This window comes from Podarcis liolepis, assembly GCF_965112155.1.
Source record: "Podarcis liolepis genome assembly, chromosome: 5".
NCBI classification, from domain to species: domain Eukaryota; kingdom Metazoa; phylum Chordata; class Lepidosauria; order Squamata; family Lacertidae; genus Podarcis; species Podarcis liolepis.
Window position 1 is genome coordinate 38,874,321 of NC_139556.1, and position 19,995 is coordinate 38,894,315.

General features: G+C 44.7%; 1 protein-coding gene across 2 annotated transcripts in view; it reads right to left on the bottom strand.

The window, feature by feature from the left end:
• Nucleotides 1–5,308: 5,308 nt before the first annotated feature.
• LOC310706829 (putative lysosomal acid lipase/cholesteryl ester hydrolase) overlaps nt 5,309–19,995 on the bottom strand; it is a 36,958-nt gene continuing 22,271 nt past the window's right edge. For both annotated transcript variants that reach the window (XM_083503166.1, XM_083503165.1), the window contains exons 6-9: nt 19,062–19,208; nt 16,566–16,637; nt 9,483–9,554; nt 5,309–6,491 (exon numbers count right to left, since the gene is read on the bottom strand). In XM_083503166.1, the coding sequence (XP_083359292.1) occupies nt 6,258–6,491; nt 9,483–9,554; nt 16,566–16,637; nt 19,062–19,208 (525 nt within the window). In that variant the 3' untranslated portion in view covers nt 5,309–6,257. The remainder of the gene's footprint in view (nt 6,492–9,482; nt 9,555–16,565; nt 16,638–19,061; nt 19,209–19,995) is intronic.

Below are 19,995 nucleotides of genomic sequence, written 5' to 3' on the forward strand. Positions count from 1 at the left end.
ATCAATATTCTCACACAGTTCCATTTTTGTAATAATCCATAAATATTATCTTGCTCTCATTAATTTCCTCTTGCTTTTTTTTTTTAAAAAAATCTTTTTTAACACAGTATTTCCAACATTCCAATAACAAACAAATATACTTTTTGCTCTGCCGAGCTTGTGACTTCCCTCCATCCCTTCAACCGTTTTTTTTTATTTTCAGGTCTTTATACTGCACTTAAATTGTGATTCGAGGACCCATTCACCGCATAGTGGAATGAAAACACAAGGACACGTGATATAAGGTTAATGGGCAAGAAAAGGCCACAACTTTATTGATTACAGCAAGTGAAAAGGTATTGGCTTAGGCATTGGATTATGTCAGCTGACTTCACCCACTCGGAAAGGGGTGAGTCTAAAACAGGGGGGTGTATTCACCAGTAGGTGGAGCCTGTTGATGCTAATCCAACTATAAGCTCTCCCCTGATGTCACCGAGGGTCGTGCCATGGCCTCCCGCCACGCAGGCATCGGACAGAATACACGACCGCCGGATTCCTTTAACGGAATACCCAAAAATTGACGGCGTAGGCGATGGCCACACCTAGCCCTTCCACACACCACAACACATTATTCTAATGCCTAACCTACCCACCAATACCACGAAAGTTGTGACGATTGCTACAAAGTAGGCGAAAAAACCAAAAAGCCTAATGCCAAATGGAAAAATTCCTACCAGGCCCCCTGGACAACCAGGGCGACCAACCTAAGGTCCATAGCAAGGCCAAAAGAAAACTGAGACCCTGAGCTCTAAGGGAGTGGAGGGTGGGTAGCTCGCGACGGGACGATGAAGAGTGAGGCCGGGAGGCTGGTGCCACAGCAATTTACGCTGCCGTACACGCCCCCTCGAAGGCACCTGGTTGGGTGCCTGTCAGTGGGCGTGGGTGCCAGCCAGGTGAGTGGGAGGCAGGGGGCTAACGCCCCCTGCTTGAGGTGGAGACTGGCTCCCGCCCACAACCACTCCCCTCTTTTGCAGGAGGAGAGTCTTTTTTGACTTCTGACCTTTGTATCCTTATAATCAACTCTGTCTCTTTGGTCTAAAAAGTTTTTTAAATTTTCATTGCAGGGTTTTTCAATCCCACTAGTGTCTTCACATTTTTACAGTAATTATTCATATACCAAATAAATTTATTCCAGTCTCTTTGAATTTTTTGGTCATCTTGGTTCTGGATTCTACTGGTTAGCTTGGCTAATTTCACATAGTCCATCATATTCATCTACCACTCCTCAATCGTTAGTAATTCCTGCAATTTCCGCTTTTGGGCTAATAAGGTTCACCGCTGTTGTGGCGTACATAAATAATCTTTTATCTACCTTTGCAATTTCCTCTCCCATCAAACCCAGCAAAAATGCTTCTGGTTTTTTGGGGAAGGTATATCTAAACATCTTTTTTAACTCATTGTAGATCAGTTCACCAAATGCTTTTACTTTATCACAAGTCCACCACATACAATAAAATATCCATCTTTCTCTTTACATTTCTTTGCCTTAGCCTTTACCGATTTAACATTTATCCTAAAATAGGGTTACCAGATGTCCCCAGTTCCTGGGGACAGTCCCCAGATTCATCAATCTGTCCCCGGACAAAATCTGTCCCCGGAATGTCCCTAGATTTTAATTAATGTCCCCAGATTTATGCCTGGGGACTTCCAGTGAGGCAACATGGTGAGCGCCATGGCAGCAAGCAGCACTGGAGGACCCGGCCACGTCAAAGTTCCAGCCAGCCAATCCGCTGACTGGGGGGGCTATTTAAACAGAGGTGCGAGCCAGAGAGCTTCCTTCTGGCTTGCTTCCTCGATCAGCACTTGCCCCAAACCTGTGCAGAGCTGCCCGTAGCAGAAGAGCCCACAGTGCTCTTCTGCGGTGGGCTCTGTGTGCCCAAGTTTGGGGGGTGAGCGAGGCACTGAGGTGGTGAAGAAGAGGAGGAGAAGCATAGAAAAGAGCTGTGCCGTATTGCAAGAGAGAGAGAGAGAGAGAGAGAGAGAGAGAGAGAGAGAGAGAGTGCGGCTGTGGCTTCTCCTCACGGGAACAAAGAGGTGTGAAAGTGAAGGCTGGGGGGGGGGGACAGGGGGAGGAAGGAAGGCGGGCGGGTAGGCTCCTTTGCTTTCTCTCCCTCATCTCCCTCCAATGGCCACTGCGGAGATGGTCAGTTTAACGGGGTGAGGAAGGTGCCTTGTCCCTGCAGCAAGTGACCAATATGGTTTTAAATGTTTTAAGTGCTTTTAATTTGCTGCACCTTAAATGGTGGTTTTTTAATAATATTATATTATTTTATTATTTTATTTCTGCTTGGGGTGGGATAAGTATTTAGTCAGGGTGGGGAGTAGTTTAACATAATTGTTCCTTGCTTTGTTTTTATTTTTTATTCTGTTAAATTACTATATAGTTTGTATTTTGCTTTTTAAGGGGAAGGGTCAGGGCTGCCTGGGAGTGGGCCTCAGCCAAAAGAATGGCTAGGGCAGGTTCCACAGGGGGGGGGGATGTATTGGGACACGCGATCTCAGTGATCACGGGCAGGAGGAGGAGTTATGCTAAGACCAGATCATGTCATTACCGAGGAGGCAGGTTTAGTCGTTAATTGAGGACTATCCCTGCCTCCAGGTCTTGTCCTGACTGGAAGGATACTGGAATCAGCAAGGGAAACCCACATGACCTGAAAGTGTTGTTGTGCAATGCCAGGTCAATGATGAATAAAACCACTGTCATCCATGACCTGATTGTGGATGGAGGATTTGACCTGGCATGTGTGACAGAGACCTGGTTGGATGAAGCAGATGGGCCTGTCCTTGCCACTGCTTGCCCACCAGGTTTCTCTTACGCACACCAACCCAGGTCAGGTGGGCAGGGGGGGGGGGTCGCAGTGATTTTTAGGAAGTCATTAGTCTGTACCAGGCGTCCTATTGGGAAGACCCAGTTTTCTGAGTGCATGTTCTGGGTTCTGGAAGCTGGGCAAATAGGGGCAGTACAGGATTCCTCTTGGTGTACCGACCTCCCCTCTGCACCAAGGATTCCATGCCCTAGCTGCTTCAAGTCATGGCGGATATGCTCCTGGAGACACCTAGTTTGGTTGTCCAGGGGGATTTTAATATCCATGCCGACACAACCTTAGAAGGGGCTGCTCAGGACTTCATGGAAAGCATGGCCTCCATGGGGATGTCCCTGAATAAGTTTGGTCCAACTCATAGCCGTGGACATGCCTTAGACTTGGTGTTTACCTCTACGGATGTTGGTGATCTGACACTAACTAAAAGCGAAACAAAAGAAGTCAGCCATGGTCAGATCACTTCCTGGTGCAACTGGACTTCTCCACGACCCTTCCCCTCTGCAGGGAGGTGGGACCGATTTGGATGGTCCGCCCCTGCTACTTAATGGATCCAATTGGCTTCCAGGCAGTGGTAGGGGATGTTTTATCCCAAGTTGATGGCCTTTCAGCTGATTCCCTCATGGCCCACTGGAATGCGGAGTTAACCAGGGCTATTGACTGTCTGGCTCTGAAGCGCCTTCTCTGATTGCATGGAGCCCAGACAGCCCCGTGGTTTTCCCCGGAGCTGAGGGTGATGAAACAATCGTTGAGACGGCTAGAGGGCCGGTGGCGGAAAACCCATTCTGAATCAGACTGGACACAGGCTAGAGCTCAACATTGAGCCTACCAAGTGGCAATGGCGACAGCAAAGAGGGCCTTCTTCGCCGCCTCCATTGCATCTGCAGAAAACAGCAGCAAGATACTTTTTCTGGTGGTTCGCAATCTATAGGAACCACATGCACCACCGGGGCCTGGTAGGGACCCCAAGAGCTCCTGCAATGCTTTTGCAAAGTTTTTTGCAGATAAAGTCTCTCAGATTCAGAACGAGGTAGACTCCACCGTGGGAGCTGGGCCAGGGCGGGAGAGTGCTAGAGTTCTGTCTAGTCTTGTTACATGGGATCAATTCCAATCTGTTACCTCCGAGGATGTGGACAGGCTGCTTGGAAAAGTGAAACCGACCACCTGTCTCCTTGATCCTTGCTCATCCTGGCGGATAAAAGCAAGCCGGGAAGGGCTGGGCAATGGGCTCTGCAGGGTGGTGAATGCTTCCCTCTGTGAGGGAGCCTTCCCAGACCCGCTGAAAGAGGTGGTTATTAAACAGCTTCTTAAAAAAAATCTTTAGACCCGGCCAATATGGCCAACTATCGCCCAGTCTCAAATCTACCATTCTTGGGCAAGGTGATTGAGCGGGTCGTTGCCAAACAACTCCAAGCATGCCTGGAGGATGCGGACCATTTGGATCCCTTCCAATTGGGATTCAGGCCTCACCATGGGACTGAAACTGCCTTGGTTGTGCTGGTTGATGATCTCCGGTGGGCTAGGGACAAAGGTGAGAGCTGTTTCCTAGTTCTGCTGGATCACTCATGAGTTGACATTTTTTGTAATTTGGACGTATTTAGGTCATATTGAATGAACTAAAAAAATCCTCATGCAGAAATAAACTAGGTTCATTTTCTTATTGAATTCTTTGCATCCCTCATGTCTGAATACTGTAATGGATTATAGTTGCTTTTTGTGAATGTGTACTAATGTTTATATGTAGAACACCTGAGCATGGGCTAAGTTTGTTTTACCTCTGTGGGACGAGTGGATTACTTTGGGGGGGATTTGTATCTGTGGACTGCTATTACTTTAGATCTGAAAATTGATTACATTTATGTATGAGTTTACATGTATAACATCTGAGCATGGATTGCTTTACTTCTGTTGTGCCATATGGGTCACTTTAAGAAAGAAATTTTGTATCTGTGGATTGCCAACACCTGTTACTCAAACCGATATTGTGCTTGTCCATATAATCCTGCTTTGTAACAGTCACTGCTTACTGCACCACTACTATGCCATAAGATCCACTATCCTGTAATATTACATATGGTATATACAATGGTTTATGGTTTTCTATATTTTTGCTGTAAAAAATATGTGAGATTACTATGTTGTATTTATTTGCATTACCTAGAGCCTGATCTACTGATGAAGCCTAGGATGGTGAAAAAAGGCTAATATTCCAGAAATCCTTGTCTTAGACTCTGTGAAAGGATTCTGTAGAACTGTAACAACCCTTCATGTGGATTATTGGACTCTATGAACAAACAGGTGGAATAGATACTTGTACATGTATGAACCTTATGCATGAACTGATCCACTGGGTCTTCTGCTTTTTTCCGTTGAACTTTATGAGACTTCTGTTGAAATCTACAATTTGATACAATGAATATTATATATTATTTATTCAAAAGTACAGCCGGTTACGTCTTGTGTGTTTATTGATTACTGTTACACATGGAGCTTTGCAAGTCATCACAAGCACCTGATTGTGCATAAAGTAAAACAAATAAAATGGATCACCTCACATCATTGTGACATCATGTGACTGAAAGTTGGAGGAGATAACATTCCAGCCTGCTGATGAGATCCACTCCCCCCCCCCCACTGCTCTACGCTGACTGGCAGCAGTTCTCCAGGGTTTCCAAAGTGTCTCTTTCCTGCCCCTCCCTGGAGATACTACAGGTAGAACATGGAACCTCCCTGGGGTGAAGCAAGTGCTCTACTACTGAGCTAAGGTCCACCAAGGACAGTAGTCTAATACATCCTGAGAATCAGCATTCCAGCAACTAGGGGCTGACATCAGTGCAGGTATTGAAAGTCACTTCCAATTGTGCTTGGTCTCAAGGTGCCAGTCTTCCAGTGTGACAAACCAAGTTGCTTTCATTTACTGTTTTGGAACATCTGAATGTCTTCCTAATTCTCTGATGGGCAGTGGGGGTGGCATTCAACTTAGTCATGTTCATTAATTTCAACAGATCTACTCTGCATAAAACTTAGTTCAATACCACCCAAAGCATGTTTTCATATTGCCAATTCCACAGATGTTAGCAAAGAACTTGTCTCCACCCCACACTGCAAAACAAAGTTTGGGAAGATCAGAATTCCTTTCTTCATGACTACTGTTTTTAGAAGTCACTTGAGTTATGTCTCAACACCTCTATTAAAAATGCATGGATTTAAATAATGATAATCAGTTCAAAAATGTTATTTCCAAAGGGATTATTTTGTGTGAACAAACATAGGGAATTTTCCCCAAGGTGATTTTTTAAAAAAATTGTAGTAGTTATAGTTGTTGTTGTTGTTGTCGTTGTCATTATCATCATAGACTGATGGTGATGGTTTTTGGAGGACTATTTTAGGATCCCAAACTCACTCATAATTCTGCATAAACTCAATTATCTCTTCATACAAGTGCTGTGGAGCATCAAGGCCCAAGAAGAAATCTGTGTGTTGCCAGTCAGGAATCATCTTGTGGTAAACTAAGTTTGAGACCTGAGGCAACCACCGGGCAATATTCTTTGGGGTTGAAACCCAGTCGTTCCCACCATTCCAGAGAGCTGTTGGAGCAGTCATTTTTTTAATATCATAGGAAGGTGCTGTTTCCTAAAAGAGGGGAAAATAACAGGTTAAAAATAGTTTGTAAGTTAGGACTTTGCAGAAACTTCATGATCAAAGCAAACACACACACACACGTCATGGGGAATATAAGTTGAGCTGTTAATGTGCATAACAACTGGACGTTGTGCAGATTTGCAAGGCATCATTTAGAATGTGCATATCATCCATGAAGAGGAAATTGTGCACTTTCCTGGTTAATATACATAGTCTCCAACCGGCTTTGGACAATTCCTTGAAATCACTTGAAATTGTGAACACATTCCTTCCACAGGTTGCACCAGCATCCATTTACAGTTTCAGGCTTGATAGCATCCACTGCCTGCTCAATGCAAAATGATGCAAAATAAAAAAATTCCTTCCAGTAGGACCTTAGAGACCAACTAAGTTAGTTATTGGTATGAACTTTCATGTGCATGCACACTTCCTCAGATACACTGAAACAGAAGTCACCAGACTCTTATATATAGTGAGAAGGTGGGGAGGGGTATTACTCAGAAGGGTGGTGGAGATGGGTGATTGGCTGATAGGTGTGGTAAACCAGTTGATGACTGTTAATGACTGCAATTAGTCTTACAGGAAAAAGCAAGGGATGAGATGGCCAAAAATAGCTTTATCATGTATAATGAGATAAGAATCCAATGTCTCTATTCAGACCAGGTCTCTCCATGGTTTTAAGTTTGGTAGTAAGTTATAATTCAGCAACTTCTCTTTCCAGTCTATTTCTGAAATTCTTTTGTAATACGACAGCTACTTGTATAGAATGTCCTGGGAGATTGAAGTCATCAGGCAGATATTCTAGTTCTAAAAAGGTTTGCTGTAGATCTCTTGGGTGAGAATCTCTGTTTGTAGAGTTAGAGCAGATGTGGCTGTGATGTAGGGCCTGGCTATATACAATGGATTGTTTGGGATGTTTGGGATGGTAGCTAGAAGCATGTAGATATGTTTGTTGGTCAGTTGATTTATAGTATAAGGTGGTGTCTATACACCAATCCTGTATTTTTATAGTAGTGTCCAAAAAATGTATTTATTGCATAGATTGGTTCATAGTTATGTTGATGGTGCGGTGAAAGCCATTGAACGTCTGGTGGAAGGTGTCCAGGGTCTGTTGATCGTGTGTCCAGATAATAAAAATATCGTCAATGTATTGCAGGTACAAGAGAGGTTTGAGTGGGTAGGAGGTTAGGAAACATTGTTCCAAATCTTCCATGAAGATGTTGACATACTGTGGGGCCATGCGGGTGCCCATTGCTGTGCCACTGATCTGGAGGAATAGGTCATCACCAAATTTGAAGTGGTTGTGGGTAAGGACAAAATGGCAGAGTTTGGTAGCAAAGTCCACTGTGATTTTATCTGAAATGGTGTTCCTTATGGCTTGCAAACCATCATTGTGTGGGATGTTGGTATACAGAGATTCCACATCCATAGTGGCTAGTATAGTATTGTTAGGAAGATTATTCAAAAAATGTATTTTCCTCAGAAAATCTGTGGTGTCATGTGCATAGCTGGGAGCACTGATGGCATACAGTTTCAGAACAGAGTCCATATAACCGGAAACACCCACTGTAATAGTGCCAATACCTGAGATGATGGGGTGTCCTGGATATCCTGGTTTGTGTATTTGAGGTAGAAGATAGAAAGTTCCTGGTCGAGGTTCTACTGGTGTGTTAGTAAGGATCTGTTCTTGGATGTGTGGGCGTAGCTCCTTAACAATCTTGTTCAGTTCTTTTTTGTATTCCTGTGTGGGGTCTGAGTCCAATTTTATGTAAAAGGCGGTACTGGAAAGTTGTCTGTGAGCCTCCTGGATATAATCAGTTTTGTTCATGGTGACGACAGCTCCACCCTTCTCCGCCTCTTTAATCATAATGTCTGGGTTGTTCCTGAGATTATCTATGGCTCTCCTTTCAGCATGGTTAAGATTTTGTTGTAAGCAATGGTGTTTTCTGGTCACATCCGTTTGGATTCTGTGGCTGAAGTAATTGATGTACAGGTCTAGTGTGGTATTGCATTCATCAGGAGGGGTCCATGTGGAGTCCCTTTTTGTGTAGCATTTATTCGGTGGTAGCTGGTGGTCAATGTTCTGTTCATTAATATGTTGGGAGGGTGGTGGTTGTTCCCCAGTAGGCTGAGAGATGTTGTGTTGTGGAGATGTTGTTTGTTCTACTTTGTCTTGTCCTTGTGTGTGTTGAAAGTACTCCTTCAGGCGTAAACAGCGGAAAAATGCTTCCAAGTCTCTGCAGAACTGAATCACGTGTGGGGATTTGGCAGGGGAGAATGATAGTCCGGGTGAAAGGGCTGATTCCTCAGCTGGGCTGAGTGTTTGCTGAGAGAGATTGACAATATTGTTGATCTTGTTATTTTGATTAGTAGCCTGTAGGTTGGGAAGGTTAGAGAGTTTTTTGTTTTTCTGTTTTTTCAGTAATTCTAGTTGAAAGTGGTAAATGGTTTGTTTTTTTCATTGTGGAACTCTTGCCAAGCTGGGTGATTCCTGACAGAGTTGTCCAGTGCAGAGAGTTCCTTCTTTATAAGCTTCTGTTTAGAGTACAGAACACCAGTCAGATGTTTGAGCAGCTTCTTGGAGAAAGCAGATCAGTACCCATCGTGTTAATCCTTCACAGCTTTAAATCAAAGGGCTAACTGCTCTGCTTTGGCAATGCATGTCTGCTCAGGCATCTTCTTCCAGAACAGGCCCATCTTGTCTGTGTTGAAAACCTGCTCTTGAAGATACTCCTTCTGCTGCAACAGCCTCTTCAGCAGCCTCCATGTCTGCAAATGCAGCTTCACCAGTGCTGGGGATGTTCTTCAAATTGAAGCAACCTTTGAAGCAGTTCAGCCAACCACAGCTGGCATTGAACTCCTTCTCAGGCTGCTTGCCCTGTACCAGTATCTACCCTCATATAAACACACAGAGAGAAAGAGAGAAAGAGAGAAAGAGAGAAAGAGAGAGAGAGATGCATGCAATTAGTGGGAAATTCTGACCTGATTGTAGTGAGCCATGTTTTCTTCCTTGCTACCCCAGTCAAAGGCTTTGAACTTCCCACTCTTCAAACCCTGAAAAAGAGATGTACCATATTTTGAAAAATAAAATGGGGAAATTATCATTATATTTATTCATTAATTATATTTCTATACTGCCCTACATCCAAGGATCACAGTTCAGTTTACAATATACATAACATAAAAAAGCAACAATTCCCCTCCTTTCCCACCCAGTTTAAAAGAGGTGTAATTAGCCAAAAGCCTGGAAGAAGAGGAAAGTTTTTGTCTGGTGTCTAAAGATACCTAATAAAGCCATCAGATGCGCCACCCTGGGGAGAGCATTCCACAATTGGGGATTTGCCACAGAAAAGGCTCATTCTCGTGTTTCCATCTTCCAGACCTCTTGTGGAAGAGGGCACATGTAGAAGGGCCTCAGATGATGACTGTGCCATCTGGGTTAGCTCATATGGAGAGAAGCAATCCTTGGGTACAGCAGCACTGAGCCACTTAAGGCCTTAGAGGTCAAAACCAGTACTTTAAATTAGGCCCAGAAACTGATTGGCCACCAGTGCAGTTGGGCCAGGATTGATGTTATCTGCTCAAACTTGCCTCTCTGTGCAAACAGGCTGCTGAATTCTGTATCCTCAACTTTCTGAACCACCCAAAGAAAGGCATGCAAAGCCATTGAAAAGCCACTGGTATCATTTCAGCTTTTGCAGTTTTTCACTGAGATGTCTAATGAGAATTAATAGGGACACATTTCCCCTGTCTAGATCCAGCAGAAGTCATCATATCAGGCAACCAAAGCAGCTTCTCTGTCAAAACTAGGCCTAAACCTCAACTGAAGTGGATCTAGAAAATCCACTTCTTTCAAGACTGCCTGGATCTGGGCATGATCTTCTTCTTCTCTGGCGATCACTCATAGCCGAGTAAGATTGTCTTCCATGAAAATGGTTTTAACAATGACTCCGTAAATGACTGTGGAGGCCAATTCTGGATCCACACGTCCTTCCGCAGTGGGGACATTGGTTTCCGGATGGGAGTTGATCACAGTGTGGATTTGCCAAGCGTGCCTTCCTCTTAGCCTGTTTATCCCTTGCATCCTGAGTTTGAGTGTCTTCAAAGCCAATGACACCTTTGGTAAAGGCTATTCTCCACTTGGAACGCTCACAGGCAAGTGTTTCCCAATTGTTGGTGCTTACACATTTTTAAAAATTTGCCTTGAGACAGTCTTTAAACCTCTTTTGTTGACCACCAGCATTACGCTTTCCATTTTTAAGTTTGGAATAGAGTAGTTGCTTTGGAAGACGATAATCAAGCATCTGCACAACATGACCAGTCCAACAAAGTTGATGTTGAAGAATCATTGCTTCAACACTGGTGATCTTTGCTTCTTCCAGTACACTGGTATTAATTTTCCTGTATTCCCAAGTGATGTGTAAAAATTTTTGAAGACACCGTTGATGGAATCTTTTGAGGAGTTGGAGATGCCATTTATAAGTAGTCCATGTTTGACAAACATACAGTAAGGTTGGTACTACAAAACCTTTGTAAACAAGCATTTTGGTTTCTCTGTGAATGTCCCAGTCTTCAAACACTCTGCGCTTCAATCTGGAGAAAGTCGCACTCGCAGAGCTCAGGCGATGCTGGATTTCGGCCTCAGTGTCAGCCCTTGTGGAAAGATAACTGCCCAGGTAGGAGAAGTGATCAACATTTTCCAACATTGCACCATTGAGTTGGATCTGTGGTGCTACAGAGGGGTTATTTTGTACTTGGTGCAGCACTTTGGTTTTTTGGATGTTCAGTGATAGGCCAAGTTTTTCATAACCTTCTGCAAAGATATTTAGGATGGTTTGGAGGTCATCCTCTGAGCGTGCGCACACTACGTTGTCATTAGCATACTGAAGCTCTATGACTTTGCTTTCAGCCTGCTCATTAAAGAGCTTTCCATCTGTTCAACAGATGATTTCTACTCCAGTGGGGAGTTTCCCTTTGACAAAGTGTAGAATCATGGCAATGAAAATAATGAATAGAGTTGGGACAATAACACAACCTTGTTTAACACCTGATCCCACTGTTAATGGTTCACTTTGAGAGCCATTGTTATCTGCGATTGTTGCTGTCATACTATCATGGAGGAGCTGAATGATGTTCACAAATTTATCTGGGCAGCCAATTTTCAGAAGGACAGTTCACAGAGTATTATGATTTACAGTGTTGAAAACCTAAGTCAGGTCAATAAACGCCATATACAGGGGTTGGTTTTGCTCTCTGCATTTTTCTTCAAGCTGTCAAGTGGCGAAAATCATGTCCAATGTCCCCCTAGAAGGCCGAAAACCATCAGGAATACTCAAAGGCTGACCTGCAATCTCTGAAAGGCTATCTGTAGATTCCTCTAGGCTGGGAGGTGAGCTTTTGCCTCGTACCTACGGGACCGTCTTTTCCGATACGCCCCACAGAGAGCCTCAAGGTCCATAAATAGCAACACCCTAGTGATCCTGGGCCCTAAGGAAGTTAGGGCCCAGAGCCAGGGCCTTTTCAACACTGGCTCCGGCCTGGTGGAAGACTCTGCCTCATAAGACCAGGGCCCTGCAGGATCTGATTTCTTTCCGCAGGGCCTGTAAGACAGAGTTGTTCTACCTGGTCTTTGGCTTGGAGCCAATTTGATTCCCTCCCCCTCCTTTTTTTTCTTTTTCCTTTCTCCTCCTGTGATGAGGCTGCATTTTAATATTTTAATGATTTGATAATTTAATGTTGTATTTTAATCTTGTTTTTAAGTTGTATTCATTCTCTGACAGGACAGTATCCAGCTGAGCCTAATTTTTTTTCTTTGATGTCTGCATCGGCATCCAGTGTTGGTGCATAAGCGCTCATAATAGTAGCCATGTAAATAGATCATGGCCCGGGGCATAAACAGGGATTAGTGAATGAATCAATAGTCGTGCTGTAACTCAGGTTATGCAATAATGTTTAACCTCCTCCCTTTAGGGAGCAGAACAATGTTGTAAACACCCAAAGAAAGATTTGCAAAGCCATTGAAAAGCCACTGGTATCATTTCAGCTTTTGAAGTTTTTCTAGACTATTCATTCTTAACTGACTTGCTGTTGTGAGAATGATGGAGAGATATACTGCCACTTAGGAGTCGTCTAATTTACACTTAGGTAAAGGTAAAGGTAACCCCTGCCCGTACGGGCCAGTCTTGCCAGACTCTAGGGTTGTGCGCTCATCTCACTCTATAGGCCGGGAGCCAGCGCTGTCCACAGACACTTCTGGGTCACGTGGCCAGCGTGACAAGCTGCATCTGGCGAGCCAGCGCAGCACACGGAACACCGTTTACCTTCCTGCTGGTAAGCGGTCCCTATTTATCTACTTGCACCCGGAAGTGCTTTCGAACTGCTAGGTTGGCAGGCGCTGGGACCGAATGATGGGAGCGCACCCCGCCGCGGGGATTCGAACCGCCGACCATGCGATTGGCAAGTCCTAGGCGCTGAGGTTTTACCCACAGCACCACCCGCGTCCCCTAATTTACACTTACTTGGAAGTAATTCCCATTTAACTTATGGGCTGCAAATTTCTTTTGTCATGTAATCTGAATTTTCATTTCTGCTCCCAGCAGCTAGATTACATGGATAAGTAGCTCGGGTAACCCCTTGTGCAGAAGTGAAATATATTGCAGAGATCAGGAACTTTCACTCCACAAGACAACCTTATTCTGCCAGGGGACCCAGGTTGGCCCACACACTTTCTCCAAAGACTCCCACCCGCTAACCAGCTGAGATTGCAGCTCAGAGAGGCGTTCTCATTGAAATACTTGGGGAAACAAATCAGCAAGAGGTTTGCATCAGAATCCCCAACTAACACTAAAGGGAGGGACTTGCAACATGCTTTGATATCCTCCATTGTTACATCAGGTAATTGACAGGTAGGCGGTCCCACCCTGCTGTTAAATGTGACCTATGATAATAATAATAATATTTTATTTATATCCTGCCCTTCACAGCTGAAGCTGGGCTCAGGCTAACAACAGTAAAATAATACAGCATTCTAAAATCAATTCATTATAAAATCAGTTCAAATCAATTTGATGGCAACCATTGGGCTAAAGTTCTGTGAAGAATTACCAAAGGAGGGGGTCAGCTCTGTCTTGCTCTGTCTTGCAGGCCCTGTGGAAAGATGTCAAGTCCCGCAGGGCCCTAGTCTCTTGTGACAGAGCGTTCCACCAGATCAGAGCCACAACCTAAAAAGCCCTTGCCCTGGTTGAGGCCAGCCTAGCCTCTCTGTGGCCTGGGACCTTCAGGATGTTTTTGTTTGAAGACCGTAAGGTCCTCTGTGGGACATAACAGGAGGTGGTCCCATAGGTACAAAGGTCCTAGGCCGTGTAGGGCTTTAAAGGTTAAAACCAGCACCTTAAACCTGATCCTGTACTCCACGGGAGCCAGTGCAGCTGGTATAGCACTGGGTGAATGTGATCCCGCAGCGAGGACCCCGTAAGGAGTCTCGCCACAGCATTCTGCACCCGTTGGAGTTTCTGGATTAGTCTCAAGGGCAGCCCCACGTAAAGCGAGTTACAATAATCCAGTCTCGAGGTGACCATCACATGGATCACAGTGGCTAGGTCAGGGCAAGAGAGATAAGGGGCCAACTGCTTAGCTTGGCGGAGATGAAAAAATGCCACCTTTGTTATAGCTGCAATCTGCACCTCCATGGAAAGAGAGGTGTCGAAGATTACACCCAAACTCTTAACAGACGGTGCTGGCACTAATTGCGCCCCCGCAAGAGATGGGAGTTGCCCCCCCCCATCCCATATCGTCCCAAACCAGCCAAAAGACCTCTGTCTCCGAAGGATTTAACTTCAACCGGTTCCCACGTAACCATCCAGCCACAGCTTCCAAACATCTGATCAGTGTGTCTGGGGCTGAGTCAGAATGGCCATCCATCAACAGATAGAGTTGGGTGTCATCAGCATACTGATGGCAGCCCAACCCAAAACTCCGGACAAGCTGGGCGAGGGGGCACATAAAGATGTTTAAAAGCATCGGGGAGAGAATCACACCCTGAGGCACTCCACACACCAAGGAGTGGCGCGATGACAATTCCCCCCCAAGTGGAAGATTCGAAACCGGGCAGTAATTGGATAGCTCTAAAGGATCTAACGATGTTTTCTTTAAGAGCGGGCGCACCACTGCCTCCTTCAATACCCCTGGGAATGTCCCGGTGCCAAGGGACAAATTGATGATATCCCCTAGGGGGGGCCGCACCTCGTCTGCACACGCTCTAATCAGCCAGGACGGGCACGGGTCAAGAGGACAGGTGATTGGCTTTCCAGCTTGGAGGAGTCTGTCCACATCGGCTGGGGATATCCGGTCAAAGTGGTCCAATACTAGACCAGAGGACAGTCGAGGGGCCTCCAGTTCTGTTATTGTATCCAAATTGGCAGGGAGGTCACGGCAGAGCAACAGGACCTTCTCTGCAAAAAAGCTTGCAAATGCCTCACAGCTGTATGTCAATTTGTTATTTAAATTTGATTGTCCCTCCAGGGACGTTAAAGACCTAATTATACTAAATAATTGCGCCGGGCGAGAGCTAGTGGGTGCAATGGTGGCCGAGAAGTAAGACTTCTTAGCGGCCTTCAATGCCATCTTGTAGGTTTTCATAAAAACCCTATAAGATGTTCTTGAAGCTCCGTTGTGGGCACCCTGCCATACTCGCTCTAGCCGTCTCAGGTCCCGCTTCATTTTCCGGAACTCCTTGGTAAACCAGGGAGCCCGGTTTCTGCGGGGTCGCAGAGGGCGCTTAGGTGCGATCTCATCAATGGCCGCCAGGAGCCAGATATTCCAGCCCTCAACAAGCTCAGTCAATGAGTCGCCAGGGGGAGCAAGGCTTGGCGGAATCTATCAGGGTCCATCAGCCTCTGCAGGCGGGCCCAAATCGGCTCGCCACCTAAGCAGGGTGGGGGTGGGAAGTCAATCCTGGCTTTCAGAGCGTAGCGATCAGACCATGGCACCTTCATCAAAGGAGACATGATCACATCTATACCTGTGCCAAAGATCAAATCCAGCGTGTGGCCTGCTTGATGTGTGGGGCCCGAAACAAACTGGGAGAGCCCTAGTGTTGCCATGGAAGACACCAGGTCCAGAGCCTGAAACTAATCCTGATAAAAAACTATCCTGTGGTGTCAAAAGGATTCCCCAACCCCATTCTTTTCACAGGGCCACGCAGATGTTACCAGTGACTACATTCAAGACCACGTACTCCCAAATCATAGCCCTTCTTGGCCTGCCTTATGCTACAACACACAGCCTTCACTAGCCTGGAGTCCTCCAGATGTTCTGGACTACAATTCTCATCAACCCCAGCCAGCGTGGCCTGGCTGATGGGAGTTGTAGTCCAAGCAGGTTGGCAGAGGTTGCGGTTGCACTCACAACACCTGGGTTATTTATTAAAACACATGTCAACAAAATACCACAGAAAATTAATATATGTTCATCTACATACAGAGGAAATATATTTTCAATTTTAAAAAAATCCACTGGGGGAATGATTATATCTGTTGCTGGTGAAATACTTCTGTTTGGTAAAATACTAATAATACTACTACTAATAATAATTTTATTATTTCTAGCCTGCCCATCTGGCTGGGTTTCTCCAGACACTCTGGGTGGCTCTCAACAGAATATTAAACAGAATAAAACTTCAAACATTAAAAACCTCCCTAAACAGGGAAGTTAAAAACACAAAAGCACCCTTGGCTTTAAATCCTTTAGCTTAAAAGCAAAATATATTTGTTAAATATGTACAAAGAGAGGCTGAATTATATAGTTGAATGCTTCCTTCTGTTATATTTCTAGATTTCTTTCTAATAGTCTGTTCTTTCGAATACAATCAGCAGTGCTATTTTTATAGAAAAAGAGGTGCCAGAACTCATCACTTGTTCTCTTATAATGGCAATGGCGCCCACCTGAGAGGTTCCAGAACTGAGTTCTGGTGAGTTCCGGCTAAAAAAAAGACCTGACAATCATCCATTCAAAGCTTCAATCAATACATTAAGCTTCTTTTAACATAATTTAGGATTTAGGTTCTACCTGAGCCCAGTGAAGCAAGTTCTGAACCGATATCCCAGCTGGCCAGTGTGATAGATACACATCACTACGACTCTGTAAGAAAGAAGAGCAAAGTGGTTAGCTGAATTCATCACAAAGTACAACAACCAACTTCACTTACATTTGGTTTGTTTGAAGAAAACAAGTACACCAGAGCTCAACATCTGGATATTATGAAGGAATCAGTGTTTAGTTAGTAAGTCCACTCACTATCTAAGGCTCTTCCAAAGGCCCAGATGAGGGAGCGCAGCATTGGCAAATGAGGGTGCAGGCTTGGATGTGGGTGAAGCCAGGGGGCAGAGCTGACAGAAGAAGAAAGCTTCCCTCAGGTCCGTATTCAGGACATCTAAACAGCTTGCACCTGGAGCCCTTACCTGAGTTTTTTCATCGGGGTCCCCACCCACCCTTGGTTCAAGTTGCTGCTCAATGACCTTGCTGTGGTTATGATGGTCACCACTTTCTGGGCCAGGTAGGAATTTGTCCACCAGGCAAACTGGCTCTGGCCTAGTGGTTTTCCCTATCTCATGGCAATCATCACAACCAGGCTTTCTTGGCAGTGGTGCCACCCTGTGGAACACCCTCCCATCAGATGTCAATAAAAGAAACAACTATCTGACTTTTAGAAGACGTTTTAGAAGGGAAGTTTTTAACGTTTGATGTTTTATTGTGTTTTTAATATTCAGTTGGAAACCACCCAGAGTGGTTGGGGAGGCCTGGCCAGATGGGCAGGGTATAAGTAATAAATCTATATTATTATTAATTATTATTATTATTATTATTATTATTTATTACTGGGTTGGTCACTGGGGTAATCTTAGTCTTGGATGGAGGGGAGGTTATAGTCTCTGCCTGCTCCTCCAAACCCTGGGGTATTCAGTTAAAGGGATCCAAGGGAAGTTGCCATGTCCTTCTGCCCAGTCAGGGGCCAGAACTCTCTCCCAGACGGCGGTCCCTGTTGGCGTCACCCTATTTGTTGTAAGTATTAGGAACCCTAGCACAGATTGACCTATGGCATCACTTCCAAAAGGTAGGACAGAAGTATTTTGATTGCCCCATGCCCAAGCCAAACCCTTCATCTGTATTCAATAAAATTGTGGCCTGTTTCAATCCAAAGCAGTCTCGGTTGTCCATTAATTCTCCAGGGGGTTGGGGACTGAGGTGCCTGATGCCTGGCCTGCAATTACATGCACCTCTTTATGGAGATCAGTTTAACACTCTAAACTAGCTGCCATTCCCAATATTATGTTACCAAACAAAATGGAAATTTGGCATTTCACCTTTAGCTGTTCCACAATGTAAATGCATTTCTTTCTTTTTTTCTTTTTTTAAAAATATTTTTATTCAGCAAATTTAACAAATCAAATTATAAATCAAATATAACCAATTACATTTCCCCCCTCCCACCCTCTCCCACCCTCCAGAGACTTCCCTCAGCTCCCCTCTCTGATTTGTTCATACATATTATTCTCTGCATGTTGTAAAGTTGTGTCATATATTCTACTAATAAATTTGTGGATGTTTATTCAAAACCTGCCAAGGAGTCCAAATCCTTTTCTTGTCTTTTTAAATAGTTTGTAAATAGTTCCCATTCCTCCTTAAAGTCATGGTTGTCCTTCTCACACAGTTTATGTGTTAACTTTGCCAACTTCGCATAGCTCATCAGTTTTCTTGCCATTGTTCTTTTTTTGGGATTTCCTCATTCTTCCATCCTTGTGCTAACAAGACTTTTGCCACTGTTGTTGCATACATAAATTTATTTTTCTTGGCAGGTCTTGTCCTAAAATCCCTAACAAAAATGCTTCTGGGTTTTTTGCAAATGTTATTTTGAACATTTTTTTCCAATTTATTGTATATCATCTCCCAAAAATTTTTAACTTCTCTACATTCCCACCACATATGATACAAAGTACCTTCTTTTTCTTTACATTTCCAACATACACTTAACCCAGTTTTATACATTTCTACCATTTTCACTGGTGTAATATACCATCTATACATCATTTTCATAATTTTTTTTTCAAAAGAGGACAATCTGTAAATTTCCAATCTACCTTCCACAGCTTTTCCCAATCCTCAAATTGTATAAAAGGTAAAGTGGCCCCTGACCATTAGGTCCAGTCGTGACTGACTCTGGGGTTGCGGCGATCATCTCGCTTTATTGGCCGAGGGAGCCGGTGTTTGTCCGCAGACAGCTTCCTGGTCATGTGGCCAGCATGACTAAGCCGCTTCTGTCAAACCAGAGGAAGCACACAGAAATGCTGTTTACCTTCCCGCTGGAGCGGTACCTATTTATCTACTTGCACTTTGTGCTTTCGAACTGCTAGGTTGTCCTATATCTTGTGCCCATTTAATCATGACTGATTTAACCTCCTTATTTTTCATTTCCAATTCTAGCAGAATACTATATGCTTTCTTCAACAACTTCACTTGTTCTTCTATATGCCTCCACACACTCCTGTAAATAATCAGAAATCTTACCATATTTAGATTTTTCATATTAAAGCCAGTTCCTAGGTGGATAATAAAGCTACAGAGATATTCAATTAAGAAACGGTTACACACATGAGTAGCCATCCATTTTACAAATTTGCTTTGAGGTAACAACTGCTTAGTTCCAAATATTCCCTGCCAAAAGAAAAACATCAGTACATAGGTCATTTTGTTATTCAAGCCTGTTTTCCTAGAGATATGTCTAATAATATCAAGTAGCAACAAAATACCACAAAAAAATATTGCCCACTCATGGTGACTCCCCCCCCCCCCAAGCAAGGCCTCAGCTCCAAAAGGGAACAAACTGGACAAGACAATGTTCTGGGATTTTAGAAACTGGCCACAACTTTGTTGGTTCCAGATGTAGGTTGGATTTGGCTTAGGTGTTGTGTGTATATCCCTCATAGCCCCCTGGCAGAGAGCTGTGCCATGGCAGGCAGTGGCGGAGGTTCATGCTCCAGCACCGGGGGGCAGAGAGCAGGCGGGGGCAGGGTTGGCGCACGTCCCAGGGGCATGGCGTGCATCCTGGGTGCATGGCGTGCTGCCCGCAGGGGCATGATGCGTGTCCTGGGGGCATGGTATCACGCCTGTGGGGGCATGGCGCCCAGCGCGGGTGGGGAGCAGCTGCGATGGCACCCCACCAGGATCACGCTGCAGGGAGCAGTGCGCTTCCCCCACACTCCTCTTCCTCCGCCAGTGACGACAGGGTCAAGCCCAGGATTAAAGGGTTATCCACAAACTGCAGGTCTGCACATATAAACCTCCCAAGCTGCTGAAGGAAGCTCTATGGCCCATCTGCTGCACCCCTTAGCTTCTGGACAGAGACTTCCTACTAGACCCCTCTAGTTCCCTGTTATTGCACTAGTCTGGGTTAGGGGTGATACGTCACATCACATCACCCCCAGGCCTTACCCATCACCCC